At 47.7% G+C, this 18,705-nt stretch overlaps 1 protein-coding gene across 3 annotated transcripts in view; it reads right to left on the reverse strand.

Moving 5' to 3' along the window:
* LOC144933614 (papilin-like) overlaps positions 1–18,705 on the reverse strand; it is a 56,110-nt gene that overhangs the window by 13,767 nt on the left and 23,638 nt on the right. For all 3 annotated transcript variants that reach the window (XM_078858598.1, XM_078858599.1, XM_078858597.1), the window contains exons 6-13: positions 16,896–17,026; positions 10,624–10,747; positions 10,298–10,378; positions 7,867–8,039; positions 3,032–3,161; positions 2,436–2,559; positions 1,452–1,517; positions 185–398 (exon numbers count right to left, since the gene is read on the reverse strand). In XM_078858598.1, coding sequence (XP_078714724.1) covers positions 185–398; positions 1,452–1,517; positions 2,436–2,559; positions 3,032–3,161; positions 7,867–8,039; positions 10,298–10,378; positions 10,624–10,747; positions 16,896–17,026 — 1,043 coding nt within the window. The remainder of the gene's footprint in view (positions 1–184; positions 399–1,451; positions 1,518–2,435; positions 2,560–3,031; positions 3,162–7,866; positions 8,040–10,297; positions 10,379–10,623; positions 10,748–16,895; positions 17,027–18,705) is intronic.

Raw genomic sequence — 18,705 nt, forward strand, 5'->3', positions numbered from 1 at the left:
CCAATCTTCGAAGTCTCAAGGTTGGGGTGATCACCCCCACATTCACACATACACTAACATTTCTTCAGAACTTATTTTTGCGTTTAGTTTGTTGTCCTGCCCCCCCGCACCTCCGATTAGCACGTTCGGCAACACAACACACACACACGCGCACGTGGAAAGGGGACTGGGGCGGGTAACGTACGGCGGACCATTCCCCGACCACCCACTCGGGGCAGGCCCTCTGGAAGCACGCCTGCTCGGCCGCCGGCCCCTCGCCCAGCGTGGCGGAGCACAGCACGGAGTCCACGACGGCCAGCTGGCCCGAGCGCCCCTCCTCCCGGAGGCACGACGCCGGGCGCGCCTGCACGCCCGTGCCGCAGCTCACCGAGCACGGCCCCCACGCGCCCGCCTGCCACCTGCGGGGCGGCACGAGGCGGCGGGGTGGGGGAATGTGACACGCGCAGAGGCGCACGCACGGTCCGTTCGGTGGTGGTCACGCGAGCGCTGTTAGCTTGTGGGCGGGGAAGCCGCCAGGTTAGCCGCGTGATACACTAAGCACTACTCTTAGTTCTTTCGGTAAAGTCACGTAGGAAAAAAATGAAATTATTAATTTTAATTTCATTTTTTACCTACGTGACTTTACCGAAAGAACTAAGAGTATGAATCCTTGCAGTCACGAAAGCTTCAAATCTAACACTGGCCACTGTTCTGGTGTTAAATAAATAACAATGCGTTATTTATTTAACACCAGGTTTTTGCCTCCGTGTTACACGAAGGCATTGCGTTTATCTAAATCGCGGACCAGCCCCGTGGTGTTTAACTTCCTTCGTACAATCGCGAGCAGGGTGTTGTGACCTTGCCTCGTGAGCATAGGAGGTGAGAGAGCTAGAGCGGAATGCACGACAGACGAGAAGCAGATCGTGTCGTGACCTCATTCTGTTTATCGTTTAACACTTGGTCAGAGTTTGTTCAACTTAAACTGCGTCGTCGTGCCCCAATGTGGTCTTGTTTGCCCCGTCACTTTAAACGCGGTGCCGCCGCGTGGTTGCGGTCTGGAAGGGGCAGCGTGTGTGCCCTGCGTTTGTTATTGCGGGGGGTGGGGGGGCAAACGTGAGAGTGGCACGGTTTGTTTGTTGTACTTGTAGGGTGTGAAAGAAAACGACTGAGATTGTTGGATGAAGGTCTCTCCACACAGTGTCAGTTACAGAGGGGGGGGGGGGGGGGGGCGGGGGGTTGTTTTGACCGTACTTCACCAAGGAGGGCTAGGCCCTCGGTTCAGATATTATTCTCCGCTCACGTTCGTCACGGCCAAGAAGGGAACTCAGGTCTCGTAACGCATAGCGCTAACCACTGTGCCATCCCCTCCACCCCTGAGCGTGCGAAGACGAGTGAGATTTGACGGAGGATGAAGCCGCAGCACGGTGTTGTGTGTGGTGCAGCTCTGCTGGCGAATGCGCTGCTGCAGTTACCTGTAGGTGGATGAACTGGCCGCTCGCTTTGAGCTCCATTCCTCTGGCCTATACTTGTACGACAACCTGAGGGGAACACGTGGGCCAAGAAACAGAGACATGGCGTGGGGAGAACGCAGATAAATAAAACCCCGGACCAGTTTCAAGTCCCGGTCCGACCGATATCTAAAGTTTCTCTGTCGCTTTGTCGAAGGGCAGCAGCCATGCCTGGTGACGATCCACATCTGCAAAACCAATCCAAGGAGGTTGCAGGGCATGAGCTCCAAATCAGCAGCAGGTAACGTCAGAGGCAATTCTGTAATCATTCACTGACATTCCACATTTTTTGTATTTTATTTAAGTACAGTGAAAATATTAGATTAGATTATTACAATTCGTTAAAGATGTCCAAGCCACTTCATAAAACTGGCGTTATATCAATGGACTGGAGTGACCTTAAGTTTCTTTCACCCAATACCACGCAAGTGAGTGGGCTGGTGAGTGGTTGGATGAGTGGTTGGGCACGTGGGTAAGTGAGTGGGCGTGTGAGTGTTGGGTGGACAGGAGGGCGATTGGGCAGGTGAGCGAGTTGAGTGGTTGGGTGGGTAAGTAGGTGAGAGGTTTGGCGGGTCGGCTAAGTGAGTGGTTGGGTGAGCGGTTGGGCGGGTGACTGAGTGGTTGGGTGTGTGTGTGTGGGTCACGCGGTAGTGTAGCGGCTAGCATGCTGCGCTACGAACCCGGCCACCCAAATTCGATTCCCGCTCACGGCCAACACCAGTGACAATTATCTGAACCGGTACTGGGCGTCTCCTAGGTCGACTCAGCATCAAATGAGTACCTTGGGCGGTGTGTAAACATCGCCACTGGGGAGACAAAGGCAGCCGAGCACGGTTCTGGCCCCCCACCCCCTCGTGTGCCGTGCCGGCCTTCATAGGTGCTCGGTAACAACACTTGCCCCAACAGTCTGTTCAGGCTACACGGGGGATCTGCGTGCGTGTCACGCACCACATGCCGGGTGGACAGGCGTGGGTGTTGCAGCTCTGGTTGCTGCGAGGCCTCGGCTCGCCGCAGAAGTGCTCGTGCGTCACCTCGTTGTCCCGGGTGCAGTACACCGTTCGCGTCTGCTGTCCTGCTCAACCGCACGGGAAGCAAGCATCAGTCCGCCACCCGATTCCAACCAACGCCGCCTCGGCGGTTCCATTAGTTGGCACAATCCGAAGTCACGATCCAACTCTACAATCGATTACCATCTCGCTTTTTTAATGTTCCAGCTTTTTTTCCCTCTCGTTTGCACAGTTGCGTGTCATCGCCCCACGAGCCGACATGTAACGTTAACAATCCCATACAGCATTCTAACCCCGGGGGAGTCCCATTAATATATAGCGGTCATATTGCATGGATAGAATTTTTGCTCTTGGGTCCAAATAATTATTTGTATCTTAACTCCAGGGGTGGGGGGTGGGTGGGTGCTTTTCTCATGGGGGACGATCATTTGGCTATCATTGGATATTTAACCCAGAGTTAAAATAATATAACAGTATTTTGACTCCAGGGTCCAAATTCTATCAAAGTCCAAAAATCACTCTTCTTCGGTGGATCACCTCCGCCGCAGTCCATGTTGCAGTGGCTCCAGGAGCTGTGGCTCCAGATGCCGCGACGGGAGAGCTCCTCTGCGTCGTACACCGTGTAGTACTCGTACTGCACCCCGGGGTTCCGCTCCTGGCCGATCAGCTGCGTGGTGATTCAATAAGAAATGCGCTTCAGCATTTTTGCCGCCATCGTCTTGAAACTTTAATGAGCCCATCGTGGCGTCTCATATCATCGTCGCCTTTCGCGCGCATACCGCGCGCCTCCCATTGCAGCACTGTACATCTCTGCGACAGTCTTGCCAAGGGTGACCCCCAGTGACAGCTGTCCTCATGCGGCACAAGGTGAACAGGCAGCCCCGACATGCGAGTGGGCATTAGTCTGCCAGTAGGAGGGCGATGATGCTACGAGGCTCCTCCCAATTGAGTAATTTGCGAGTGATTTACCAAATTTGGTCAAATTGGACAGTGGACCGAGCGCACCATGGCCTGCCTACTCTTCTTCAAACAACGTCGTGGGATGTTTTTTTTTACCTCAACGGCAAACCAAACGGCGTGGAATCCCGTATTAATACAATCGCAGTATTAACCAAGGTGGCTGCTGGGCTCGAACCAGAAACCTCCTGAACAAGCGACCGATGCACTACCCCTGGGCACCAGTGACGAGCAGTACTACAGCCCTCGTTAAGGACAGTACACGGCAAACACGCCGGCGAGATTAGAATTTGAATCCTGATGCCCTTTTGCTGAATTAAATTGAGTTAGGCAGACGAAAAGAAAAGTAATTTATATTAAATGGAAATCAATATATATATTTTTTACTGCGCTATACAGTTGCACGCAATGACTGTACCGCACACATTGTTGCGTAATCAAAGTGGCGACAGTCACATCGTTATTTGGCTCTAGTCTACGTCTACCCTTCAACGTGATGTCCTTTAATTTGCTGCTCACAATTATGGGGTCTCTCGAGAAAACTTGGCAAAAGTGTTTTTTGCTGAACTGAACACCGACCGGAGTGCATAGCATTTAGCGATTCGACCGGTTTTTATAAACTGAGTCATCCGTGCCTTTCAGGTCTTCTCCCCTCTTTTCCTGCTGCCTCAGATCCCATAGCCGAATCGAACAAAAGCAGTAGGCACGGCCTCGGAACCATAATAAAAGAACAAAAACCACTGCTGTAAAGAAATCCAAAATGGCAGTTTGCGTTGTTTGTGTAAAACACCGACATAGACGAGGAGTTGCTTACCAGCCAGGCGCAGTGAAAACTGTCGGCTGGTCAACTTGAAAACGCTTGATGTACGACAGGACATGGCGACGGGAGAATGCTGTAAATAAGCTGTCTCTCTCTCTCTTTCATGTGGAAATAAAAATTGAGAAGGCCCTGCTTTTGGGATGGCACAATCGTGGCATTTAAGTACCCAGGCACGCATTGTGCCTTGGTACATCTTCCATGCCAGCTAAAACCCACAACAAAGCTGCACCTCCTCCATCCCTGCGAAACTCCCAAAAAAATCCTTCCTCTGAATCCCAGACCTCTCCCGACAACCGTAGAATCCATCACCTCTCCTTCCCAAGCTCTGCGAGCAACCGCACGGATGGAAGCGCTGCATGATCTTTCCTTGCCTCGGGCACAGAGAGGGATGAGTCGCAGCACGCCCAAGAAGGACGTCCCTATCGGGGAAGCGTGTCTGTTCCCGCAATAGGGGCAAACAAGAGGCTTTCGGGAAAATATCAAAAAATACTCAACGCATTCGTCAATGACGCTGTGGCCTTAAAAAGGAGCTGGTGAGAGGCGATGTGTCTAGTACTTGCCCTTCTTCACGGCACGTGGGGAGGCCGGAGAGGCGCAGTGTTTGAGAGCAGGAGAAGAGACAGAATCAAAGAAACGAGACTCATTTCTTAGGAGTCTTGGCGTCCATTGATAGCCAGTCATCTTTGGAAATTGAGCAAATTTTTGGAAAACGAATTTATGTAAATGAACAGCAGCGTACCAATGTTCCAGAAAAATAACGTTTTCAATCAGTGCCGCTTGCTCATCGTTTTCAATCAGTGCCGCTTGCTCATTGGTTTCAATGAGCAAGCGCGTGCCGCCTGGTTTAAGTTCTTAGCTTTGTGTGCCCGGGTAAGGCCATGTTTAAACTCTGCTATGCCAAATTAAGAATAATTTTTTTTAAACGCCACTAAAACACGTGGAGAGAGATGTGTGGTGTTTGGCGATGTGGATTATCGCATGGCAAATCTGTGAGAGATGGCGAAAAGTTGGGGAAACCTTCATCCAAAAGTGGATCGATGATGGTTAAAGATTATGTATGCTGAACTTCTTTCTCACCGTACATAGCCAACCATGCTAATGGGAGGTGCAGGAGAAGGACAGCAAACTAAACACAAACAAATAATGGTGATTAAATACATTTTACCATGAATGTTAGGCATATGATTCAACTGCCAGCGACCCGGCAAAATTGATGCGATGCCGAAGTTACACTAAGGCATTTTGTTTTAAAACAACCGACTTGCAGGCACAGTACATGGATCTTCTAGTCGTAATCTCGTAAAGTAACATCGTAGAGTAACATCGCGTAAATCTAGGCTGCTAAAACTAGCACCGCCTCGCTGTAAATGAGTGTCACGTGCGCCGTTAACGAAGGTTATGCCCCAACGGGGTTATCAGAAGAAAAAAAACACCGGCGAGACAACTTTCAAATAAAAATCTGTTTGCATTTTGAGGGGCGTATATATTTTATTTAAAAGAAACCACGTGGGAAGTCCGCAGGGCTGTTTGTAAACGCTCTGAGCTCCTAAAACGAGGCCACGTCGTAAAAGAAGGAGACCTTCACTGGCACCAGTCTTACCGAATAAAAATACCGCACCCGTGCAGGGGTTCGATTTACAACACAAACAAAACTACAGCCCCCCCACCACCCCACCGATGGCTTTTCCCCAGCGTCCGAATATTTTTCCAAAAACACCCCTGAAACAGGGCCCTCTGCACAATTAAAGAGGAACTGAGCTCAGGTGCCCGTTTGGAAGCACTTTGATATCTGTAGAAAAACAAACATCGTTCCCAAGAATCCCTCAAGACTGATGGCCGGGTGGCTCTGGGATTAAAGCAATGAGTCAGCACTGCTGAGAACCCTGGGAGAGACTCCAGGTTGCAACCGTCCCGTGTAACGAGGTCACTGATTAGTGATCATACAAGTATAACCCGTAAAAACAAAGTTTTTCACTATAAATCCTTTATATGCGTGGCGGCTAGAGTCCTCTCGTCCTCTGGCTTGAGATGGCTGCCACCTATGGGTCAGATGATTGCATGGCACCATTAAGAAATTGGTCATCAAAAATAATATTTTTGTCCTAAAAAGTTTAAAATTTTGGAAAAAAATTTTTACGAACATTAATTGTCACGCACAACGAGTCTGTGTCAGCTCGATTGGATCACGGGAAGTGGGTTAAAAAACGACCGAAAGATTTGCACGGTCGTAAGCAAGCAAGCGCGCAAGTGAACTTAATATAAAGGATAAAAAAAAAACACAACGTTACTATTTTCCCCCCACTTCATGTTGCTTATTTCAGCTCTGAGACTTAAAAACATTGATTTGAATGACATACCGCTAAACATCTTTGCAGGGCATTACATGGTATCCCTCTAGTGTGGATATAAAAGGTCTCGTGCGGTGGCTTCAGAAATAGATCCGTGCCGTCATCTACCAGGGCCATTCTCTGCTCGCCGTGAGGGTTCTGAATAGAAATACATTTGTCTCTCAACGTTATGCTCAAAGCAGCACGGATAGAATTGAGAGAAAAAAAATGAAAAGAATTGGCCAAACATCCGAGTGCAATTTGAATGTAATTGAAAAATAAACCCCCTGGAGAGAATGTTTTTTTTTCAAATCTTTCCTGCAAATCTCTACCCGCCACCGTGTGTCAGTGTTAATCCTCCTGGATTGCAACCTGAACAGCCTTCGGTCAGAGAGAGGTCGCTCATTCTTCTCTGCTGCCCCCATTATGTGAAAGTTCCTTCCCCCCCAGCCATCCAAGCTGTTGACTTCCTGCTCCTGTTTGGGCCCAGGCTCAAAAACTTCATTTTTTCCCCTCTGGCTAAGGCTGACTGCCTCTTTTTTTCCTCTAAAATTGCATTTAGACGATATATGAATCCAACCTCTGCTGGAGGTGTGAGAGCCATCCCAGCACTCACGTGAGCATAAATTACTTTTTAAATCTTATTTTTCGCACTGAACTGAGAATATCAACCTCACTTTGCAGAATAGCCCAATTTCATCATGGATTCCAACCCAGAATCTCAGCAGTGTTGACCAAACATATTTTTAAAGAAAAGTTTGGGGTCGGTCTAATAATCTAGATAATATTTTGTCTTGCGAAAGATCTGATTTCAGTATACTCTTCTGGAAGATTCCTCTGCCTAATATAGTACCATATAATCACGATTATAAAACACACCTTTCTTTAAAATTACCCCAGGGGTATGGGTTGTGTATTACTTTCCAGAAGGTCTTACAATTTGGAGAACGCAGTAACATAAATTTTCCAATACCGCCATGGCAATTGGCTTCATAATAAAATATATTTTTCTTAAACGATTGTACACATGACACTTTAAACTCTGCTTTTCTGGGTGGCAGAGAGTCGTCACGTGTGTATGTATGTTGAACTTCGTTCTCACCATACGTAGCCAACCATGCTCATGTGCGCAACAACACAACCGTAGCCAGATCATTTACGTGGCCTGACCAATATAAAAAAAAAACAATTACGCATCGTAATACTGGCTGTGAAAACCTTCGCGTCTTTAGGTGAACATGAACTGTGTCGTGCCCCGTGAGCCGCACCTCCACGACGAGCGGCTCGGTGCTGGGCCCCAGGACGGTCACCACCTCGGGCGAGTCGTCCCTCTCGTCGCGGCGCTCATAGCGCAGCACGGAGCCGGCGACCGGGAACGAGCGAGAGTAGTCGATCGTCCAGTGCCCGTTCAGGTAGTAGTGGCCGAGCGGGTTCTTGATGGCTGCTCCCGTTGGGAGGGGAGGTGAGGGAGCGGGGAGGGGGGGGGCGGATGCAAAATGAGAGACCACGTATACACTTTTCATACGCATAATTTAAAATGCACAGACTGGCACTCACCATAGAAATGTGGAATTTCCATCACTGGCTTTGGGCGACCAACTGAGGTGAGCACGACCCGATGCTCACATGAGCGTAGAAACACAACTAGATTTTGACACTCGGCTCGATTTGTTTTGTTATTTCAACAATATCTAGACTTTGACACTTCTGTTCTTGTCAAATGTCTCAAATATGTTGACTTATCTAGAGCTATTATAGCCTTTCTAAGTTGACGGCATTGCTTTGCTCTTCGTGATACTTCTTAATTCATCATTCTTTCAAAACCGGCTGATCTGCAGCATTCTCAGAATTTTGTACGAGCCAGCTTTTGTTTTTCCATCTCTTTGGTTTGTTGTGCATAGATAGCCATGGACAAAATAATATATTCTCTTGTACTTTGTCTTATCAGCCAAGTCAAATCTGTAAATTATGAAAAAACCTTATCATAACAGAATAAAAGTGCTGGCTCGAAAAATCATGAGTTTGAAACGACACACATTTCTGTGTAACAAGCAGTCAGCCTCCAAGCGTTATGCTCGAACCATCAACATGTCCTGAAGAGGTGCATTGTGGACCCCTTGTGTTGGGTCACCAGTGATGCATCACTGCTGCCACTGCTGTCAGTTTTAGTCACGCTTGTTCGATCTTTGTGGTCACCTAAGAGTGCCACAATGCACTTCTGTAGGAAATGCTGACGGCCTTTGTGTATCGGGAGTAGTTAGTGCACTACGCTACGAACCCAGCGACCCAAGTTCGATTCCCGCTCACGGCCAACACCAGTGACGATTATCTGAACCGGTCCTGGGCCACCCCTAGGTCAACTCAGCATCAAATGAGTACCGAGTGCGGTGTGTAAACATCGCCACCGGGGAGACAAAGGCGGCCGGGCGTGGTGCTGGCCACCCACCCCCTCATGTGCCGTGTCGCTAACAGCACTTGCTCCAATAATTAATCTGTTTAGACTTCACGGGGAGTCTGTCTTTTGTGTGCTCTTTACACGCCCTGCCCAGTTTGCAACGAGCGCCCTCCACTGGCCCAACGTAGCCATTTTTAATTGAAGCAATGTCCTCCAAATGCCTTTTACTGGTAGGAACCTCCTGGTTACACCAGCCCACAGGGGATTATTGTGTCCGTCCGTCCGTCGTGCAGGGAGGGGCTGGGTGGGGAGGGAGGGGCTGGGTGGGGGGTGGGAGGGGTGGGGCTGGGTGGGGAGGGGCTGGTCACCCCGTGGTGCCCTTATAAAACTCAACGTTTAACCTACTCACGCCGGCTTGTGCCCGCCCTCACAGTCGGGCATATTTGCGGAATACACCACGCCGCCGTTGACCCTGCAGGCCATTGACCGAGCAACCCAACGTTCCTACCAGCTCCCTCCGCAGGAATGTGTTTCACCACGCCGCCGTTGACCCTGGCCATTGACCGAGCAACCCAACGTTGCTACCAGCTCCCTCCGCAGGACAACGTGTTTATGCTGGGTATCTCGAGTGTCACCAGATGATGGTTCCAGCCCGGACACCAATGAATGCGCAAAAACCCATCGCATGAAATTCGCTTTTTTCTTCACTTGGCAAAATTCCAGCTTTGAAAATTAGATATCTCGATTTGAATGTTATGCACCGAACATTTATCTGCAGCAGCGCACGTGAGAATGCATGCCGTCGGTGCGTGGACACTCGAAGAGACCTCAGAAGCACTTCCGTTATATCTATTTCCACGGGCCGTTCTCTAACATGCACTGCTCTGAAGAGGGTTCTGAATTGACGCGTCATATCATGACATGATGTAGACAGTATCATTTCAATAAGATAGGAGGGGAGAAAATAAATATTAAAAATGCAGCACCGTTAAATAAACTGATATTTGCAGCATGGCATATTTACACACTGCCTGATGCGATGTAAAACCGCAATATCTTTCGTTCTCTATTAACTTTTTTCTGCCAAAGCCTTGGGCTTTCTTATCAGGCCCTTAAGGATCTGTCCCTGCATGGGCTCGAATCTTCCATGGCTCTCAGTCAATGGATTTGAGACCAAAACCCAAACCAGTCTGATCGGCTGTGCCCAAGCTTGTCTGCCGACAGCTGTGCTGCACATAACGGAAGTTGAGCGCACGTGTGTGTGCACGTGTGTGCCTGTGCGTGCGTGTGTGCGTACACTGTACCCAGGTAATTTCTAGAAGCAGACGATTCTTGAATTTTGATGTTCGTCGCTCCGACCGGGATGACAAGGATTTGAACGTAGCCTGCAAGACAAAAGCAGAGATGAATGCCGTTTTGTTTTTGCACTTACTCAAGCGCAATCAAATGCAGACAACGGATGCGTTTTAATGGGGAAATTGTTTCCCCAGCAAACCCAAAGGAATCTAACTTGACATCTGGCTCTATGTCGTGCGACGTATATCACGGGCGACCCGAGTTTCTTTTTTCCCTGGAGCAGGCGGAAGAAAGGGGGTGGAAGACACGAGGCAGCCTGGCCCACGCCACTCACCGCGGGGCACTTCGGGCTTGTTGAAGACGCCGGTGACGGGGACGCAGGAGGAGCCGTCGCCGCCGCACACGCGGCACGAATCCTCCACCAGGCCGGACTCGAGCCTCCCGTCACAGCCCACGGTCTGCGGGCCGACACACGGCCCGGCGCTAAGCGTCAACAAACTCAGCAAGAGTGCAGAGGGCCCCCGAAATAATATCGTGGAGGTCCAGTCATAAAAACAATAGGGAAACACCAAATAGGATCTCAAATTCAGATTATTAAAAAAACAAACCACAAGGCTGATGCCATCAACTCACTCTACATGGCAATACAATTTAATCACACATGGCCGAAACCTTGATTTGAAACCAGGATCTCCAAAGTGCCGGTCAATGCTCTGACCCCTGAACCACATGGGCACCTCTTGGATTAAGAGGTGTTCTGGGATAGATTTGTCCGTGTGGCATAGGCAAAGCAATCAATGCACAATCATAATGCTACAAAGTTCAAATTGGAGTCAAGGATCAACAACTCATACCTTTAGAGTCAATAATATAAGGAGCACTTTGTGAGCAAATACTTTGTGAGAATTTTGCTTTTGAACCTATTTGGTTTTTAATCAAAGCAAACATTAACCGCATACAAACGTATCAACTGGAAAGGGTTGTCTTGTTGACATAAAACATCATATGCAAAGCAGCACCCTGTATTTTCTGGCATTGTGATTTGATATCAAAATCCAAAATTAGAGGAGAAACAAGCCAGTGGTGAGAGAGGAAGTTTTGAAATTGAATGCCATTAAATAACGATGACCAAGATGGAATGCGTCTAAAGAGGATGTCCGCCTAGTTAGATGCAGCGATGAAATCAGTTCCATGTGCACCAGAGTTTACTGCGGCTTGGGGAAGCCTTCATCCAGCAGTGGACTGATCATAGCTCATGATGGGTGATGATGAGATGAATGGATGTGTGCATCAGGAGTGTAGTGTGGGTTGGCATGGGCCCTGGTGGATAGCACATCATCGGGCGACTTGTCAAATCTATTCCCCTCTTTGTCGACCCTCCCTGAGTCCATCTAACCCGTAGGCTACAAGCAACATTTTTAAACATTACAACAAAAAACTTCCTGGACTTGAATGCTCAATATTGGCAGAAACATGTCTCACTATATCTTCCTTTGAAGAAATAATGATAAATAATTATGAATATGATTTATACCACCACTGTTGTCTGAGAAGATATGCGAGCTAGCGTTTGTTCTGCCAGGTCTTCCTGGCACCCATGACCACCGAGTCTCGGCTTGCAGTCTCTCACACGATGAGGCTGGTGCCATTTTCACCAACAGCCTTGGCCATGAACTGTTGTATTTTAACCTCATCAAATTTCACTTACATAAAATGTCTTTAGAAATGTTTTGTTTTTTACTTTTCCCAAACGATTACAATACGTGCAAAGAAGGTTCAAACATGACCAGAGCCTAATTAGATCGGATGTTATTCACGTAAAGGTTTAAATTACACCAGCTTTCATAAGCATATGGATTGCTTCACTATTCTGGTAAATCGCCCGATGATGCTGGATGTAACTACCAGCGAAACGTCGCACTACTCAAATTGTAATTGTTGTGGATTTACTCTCCAACACACCGGTGGGCTGAAGTAGTAACTAATTGGCGTAGATAGAAAAATAATAGATCACGACGTTTCGATCGCAACACAGGCAATCGTCTTCAGGTGAGAGAGAGAGAGAAAGCCACTGAAACAAGGTCTTATATAGGCCTGAGATGGGAGTCCCCTCAGGGTAAGAGGGCGGGGCAAGAGATGGTCTCCCTGAGGCTGTGGAAGTGGCCATTGTATTGTGGGAGATTAGCATCTTCTTGGTTCTTTCGGTAAAGTCACGTAGAATGGAAATAATAAAATAAAATAAAAAAATTCTCACGACGTTTCGGCCACAACGCAAGAAGCCGTCCTCAGGTGAAGAACAGGTCTGTCGATAAGACAGAGTCTGAATAACTGAACAGCTGCTTGCGTTGTGGCCGAAACGTCGTGAGAATTATTTTATTATGTTTTATTTTTTATTATTTTATTATTTCCATTCTAGATGACTTTACCGAAAGAACCAAGAAGATGAATCCCTGCAGTCACGAAAGCTTTAAATCGAGATTAGCATGTCAATGATGCTTCGGTTGGCAGATCGAGTAGGACATCCAGCCCGTCAACACAAAGACATGCAACCTAGCGATGCAACTCAGAGAGTCAGCTAACATCGGCAGGAAGGATGGAAACATCACAGCAGGTTAAGACTTTATCTGGTTAATCACGTCCTTCCAATGATTGCTCAATTTGCACCCATCGTCTCGGTTGAAGTTGTGTCTGTGTTTATATATCTGGATGGCTTCATGGACAAATCTTTGATGATAGCCAGTGGGTTTGCATAGTACCTTCTATAAAGTAGTAATCATAATAATGATTTAACAAATTATATGCAAACGTTACATTAAGGCTGATGGGGCAAATTAACTGAAAACGAGAGATGTTTTGTTTAAAGAGACAGTACACAAGATACAAACAGAATAGACTTGAATGGGATCACAAAAACAAAATTGTTATAATTCAGTTACGGTGGGGTGGGGGAGGAGGTGAAACATTAGGTTATCTTTAGCATGATATTGACATATCTAATCCTACCCTTTGAGATCATTCAATGAAAACCCAATTGTGGTAATTAAAAAATCCTAACCGTGGGTTGCTATGGGCAGCACATACTGAATCGAGCATAAAAAAAAGGTAAGACAGGGCTGCTGGACTGGTTTTTTTATGTCTTCGTGCAACTTGAGATGTGACCAAATATAGCCCCCTCCCCCCCTCCCATGGGCCGCACCTGTGAGCCACTTACGATTGCTGGGGGGTGCCCCCCGGGGTATCGACAACCATCGCCGGCGTCGGGTGAGGTCCAATCAACGCTCGTGAATTACCGGCGCGAAAACCTCAGCAGGGGATGGTTTAATGCTGAGGTCGCACTCTTTGAACGCGAACTTTCTCAGCGTTCAACTGTCGGGTTTTGAGAACGGTGGTTCTCGTATTCCCAGGGTCCTGGCCTCACAACCCACCAAATGCGTGCATTGCCGCTTATTTATCAGCACGGTTACATCCGACTTCAGATATCACCGCTGATTTTAGCCGTGGCCAGGAGACGAACTTGGGTGCAGAGCGCAGTGCGCGAATGGCTGTCGCCACTCCTCTCCAGATGTTTGAGGCCTCAACATTTCAAGAATACTTTCACTTAAACGCTCCGTCATTATACCAAAACGTTTCAGGAAATCTACGCTGCTGAAAAAGTGCATCTCATACGCGTGACGGCTTGGTAACAAATATACGTTCTTGTGAAATGCCAATGAAATTAGGTGACATCAATCTATAAACAATTTTGTTTTAAAATTATTCCAGCAAGGCCGGCTGATGCAAAAATCTCATGGTTGTGTACCAGAATTCCGTTTGGACGGTGTCCTTTCCCCGATTGTCTACCTGGGGATACACTTCGAGATGAACAGATTCCCCTCGACGTGAAAGCAATTATTATTTGTGAAAGGTGTCTATTACACTGGTCAACACACTTTTTCTGGCATAAGGTATGCCAACGGTTCTAAGGTAATTTTGGGGTGCTGATTCCAAATCTGGCATCAGTTTTTGTCTATCACATCAGGTTTTAGAGATATCAAATTTTGCATTTTCAATAAAAACTGCAGAAGAAAAATATTAAATAAATGTGGATATCTACATAAAATGATATTATAAACACACTATCCTAAAAATACAGCAACATATTTTAACACTAAAGCAGTCACTGACTCGCAACAACTTGCAATCATAAGTGACAGAGTTTATTTCGGGTAAAATCAATGAAAATGGGGTATGCCGATAGCATAAAAATTAGATGTGATAGAGCAAATCTGAGATCAGATTTGGAATCAGCACCCTGAAATTAGTCTAAAAGAGCTGCAAAAGTCCAGGCCAGAAATTTTTTTTTTTTGTTGACCAGTGTTACCCTTCACATTAAGCGTGAAACCCCAATCGTTTTTTGCAGTGGCTTTGAGGCAACATCATTGAACACCCGTGCCTTGGACAGACACCTCCCCCGACATACGCCCGTCTGGGCGGCACTCTGAGCCACACCTATGTCTGTGCCATGATAAGTGGAACCAGTCAATGTCGGGGTGGGGAGGTAGGCGGAGTGTGTGGGGTGGGGGAAAGAAAACCCTGTTGTTAAAGGGCATTCGTGACCACACAAAAAACCCTGGGATGTGCAGTATGTGCTCACTCACACCGAAAACAATGTGGATGGAATCCAACCACACACCATGCCTCCGTGGACAATTTAAAACGCGATTGTTCCACGGTCAAAAAAATGTACTGTGCAGATTGTTTTTTTTTGCCTGCAAAATCTGGAACTTGCAAAACTATAGGAACACGGTTGGGTCTTAATGCGGTTTGGTTAAATGTGTAGGTTCATTGTGTAAACACTTGGAACTGGCTACAACGCTGAAGCAGCTCTCAAAGTGCCCTGACTCGACCCTGAGGCTCAGCGGAGAGCAACGCATCTAACGCACGCTCAATTGACGACTCTGCAGCAGACCCTCTCAGTTTCAACTTGCCCTGCAAACAATCGCCTGTGCTGAACCGCATCAGAACATCACGTGGCACTTTGTGTCCGTCTCCTACACCAATGGACGATGAATAACGGCCCACAGTGCAACTGCGGACACCAATCCCAAACCAAGGGCCACTTCGTAACACCACCGCCAGCTTCGATGATTCACCAGCAGCGTTTTAGGTATTTGCTCGACTACTGCTGTCAACCCACCAACCCCGACATTAACATATCAACATTGTTGTTGGATTCCCCGCGATACGAAATGAAAATCATTCTTAAGTGCGAATTGGCAAAGCACATTAACATTAACATTTTGTAACTGTGCTTGGATATACATGTGAAGCACTTACATTGTAGCCTGAGGTTAGCGTTACACAATGTTGGCCTTTTCAATAAGTCTCTGGTTTCAATTAGGCTGTGGTTTTAAATAGCATGTGGTTTAATTAGTTTGCGGTTGAATTATTATAACCCTATGAATAACAATTATAAAAGTGCTTGACAATTGTTCATTCATATTTAGGATTAAGCTTGCATTTACACTCAGGACTATCGATTGGGAGGAGTGTGAAATCTGAACTTGATCCGAGTCAACCTCCTTCAGCAACTGGCACTGACCAGCGTGGTAAAGTAAGGTCAAACAACCTCGCATGAACAATATGGAATGGGTGGGGGGGGGCGGTGTTTATCCAACGATGTTGAAAGGCGCGTGCTTGGAATCACATTGAGAGGCAGAAAGAGGAACACGTGGCGAGAGAAGATGGAGACGTTGTAATTGACTGAAGAAAAGTAAGCGGTCTTGGACAGGATACAGCTCTTGGACAAGACACATCTCTTGGACAAGACCCATCTCTTGAAGGGACACTGACTGGTGGGCAATACAAACAATGGGAGTGGCTGCCAACAGAGAGAACGCTTTTGTGGCTACATCCACCATGGAGATGGAGTGATGGAATCGGCTCGTTTGCGAGTGCCAAGCGGATCACTGCATGACACGACCTTGAGCGATGGTGACGACTGAGAGAGACCTGTACCCAACAATGCATAGATCATGGCTACGTGTGTATGTTGAACTTCATTCGCACCGTACGTAGCCAACCGTGCTAATCGGAGGTGCGGGGGAAGGACAACAAACTAAACACAAAACGCAGTTCGAATGATGATGATGAATGGCGTTTAAGAGTTTTTCCATACATAAAAACAGTTAACTTCCTGAAAAAGTTGCTTGGGGGAGCCTTGATCCAGCAATGTATTGATTAATTATTGCTGTTAATGTTGATGCTACCATTTGTTGCCAGGTCGCTTCTGAAAAATAATTATTCACTCAATAGACTTGACCTGGTAAAAAAAAAAATGATGTTGTTTTCATTTACTTATTTATGGCTATGTGCTTCCCTTCCCTATACTTTGCACTCAGAAAGGGTTTTATTTGTATTGTGCATTGTTGTAACTTTCTGACCCACCGCCTTACCAGACATCTGTAAAAGAAACAGAGCTTTGCAGCTCGTCGGATATCTCCAGAATAAATAAAAGATTGCGATTGTGCTCGAGCATGGAGAGCTGTTGGATGGGGGAGTGTGGGGGGGAGGGGGGGCCTTAGTTGGGGGCCCAATGGATGGAGGGGGGGGGGATGACCTCCTTACCCGGCACACCCCTTGCACGCACACATCTCGGCCGCCCGGCTCGCAGGGCGTGCCGTCCGCCACGGCCTCCGCTTGGCGCACGAAGAAGTTGTGACCGCGCACCATGCAGTTCAGCTCGCATTTATTGTGGGCTGGTCGCGAGCGGGTGGGCGAGGGGGCATGCGCACAACACAGGGGCAACGTGTATGAAATAAGGAAGAAGAAGAGAAAAGGCACGCATTACATTTCGCTGGATTATGTAACGCCTTCCTAACATTTGCGTTCCATCCTTTGTGAAGCGTTCCATTTTTCATATTCTTAGGGTTTTTTCGGTAAAGTCACGTAGGTAAAACATAAAAATTAATAAAAGTAAAATAGAATAAAAATCACGACGTTTCGGAGGCATCCGTCTTCAGGTGGAACAGTCACAGCACGACTGCTGTATTCAGGGCCTACCTTGGCTCCTCCCACCCTCAACCAGTATATATACAAATACTGTTTCTTGGAATTTCTCCCACTTGATACAGCTATCGTGCTGTGACGGTTCCACCTGAAGACGGAAGCTTGTGTTGCCTCCGAAACGTCGTGATTTTTATTTTACTTTTATTAATTAAAGTGTTTTACCTACGTGACTTTACCGAAAAAACCTAAGAATATGAATCCTTGCAGTCACGAAAGCTTCAAATCTAGAAGCGTTCCGTTCGCGAAAATGTCGCGTTTTTACGAGCCCCGCAACCAAAGGGCGTCACACTGAGAGACGATGACAGATGTAAGTGACACCAATTTACTGTGCACGTGCTTTATGAGATAGCCATGATTAATAACCCATGTCAATCTACTGCTGGATGAAGTCTACCTGACTCCCTGTCATTCATGGGGGTTGTTTGACCATACTTCACCACTCTAGTCAGTGTGGGTTTGGCGTAGAGAGGGCCCAGAGTCTATTCAAACAATCACTCACCGCTGTTGTTTGTTATCGCTGGAAATTGAACACAGATTTCTGGGTTTATAGCGGAGTGCAGAGACCGGCGCTCCACCTACACGCCCCACTGCATCACACTGCGTTACACAGCACACCACAACAGGCGCCCACAAAGGAACCCCCAAAATACCATGGTGACGCAAAACTCACCAAATAAAAATGCCACAGCATTCCTGGGATTGAATAAAACGATAATAAGGCCGTTAAACTCAAGACTCTCCGCTGGAGGCATTCATTAGAGGTATCGGTTTTATTGATTCTGGAACGATCTCGCAGGCTAATGGAGGAGATTAACGGCTGTAGCTGACGTGGAGATGGTGAAAGGAGGCCAGCCAACGCCGACGCACCTCGGGGTACGGCTACTCCGCCCTCACCGTTTACAGGAGGACCTTCCCGATGCTAATTTACATTGACTACCGCAAAACCGCCAGCAACCTGCACACTTCTGAATCGATTCCCTGCCACGGCCAATGTCAGGAGGCGAGCGATATTCGAATTGGCCCCCGGGGTCAAAAAATACAGCGAAGAAATACCTTCACGCATTATTGCATTCTCAATCAAAGGGCCCCCCCAAAATAGTTGGATGCCCGGGGTGAAATGCCAGAGGAGGACACCTTTGAGGCCTGATGATTCTTTCCGAGGCCCTCTCCTCCCTACCTGCACATCCCCCCCCCCCTTACCACGTCTGCTTCCCCCACCACCACACGCAACTTTCATCTCACGGTCACACGACGACTCTGCATGTGACGCGCGCGTGCGGTGGCCGTACCTCCGTAGAACGCGACCCACTTGTGCATTCGGCCCTCTCCTCCCCACCTGCACCCCCATCATGTCCCCTGCCCCCACCAC

This window comes from Lampetra fluviatilis, chromosome 7 (genome assembly GCF_964198595.1).
Source record: "Lampetra fluviatilis chromosome 7, kcLamFluv1.1, whole genome shotgun sequence".
NCBI lineage: Eukaryota > Metazoa > Chordata > Hyperoartia > Petromyzontiformes > Petromyzontidae > Lampetra > Lampetra fluviatilis.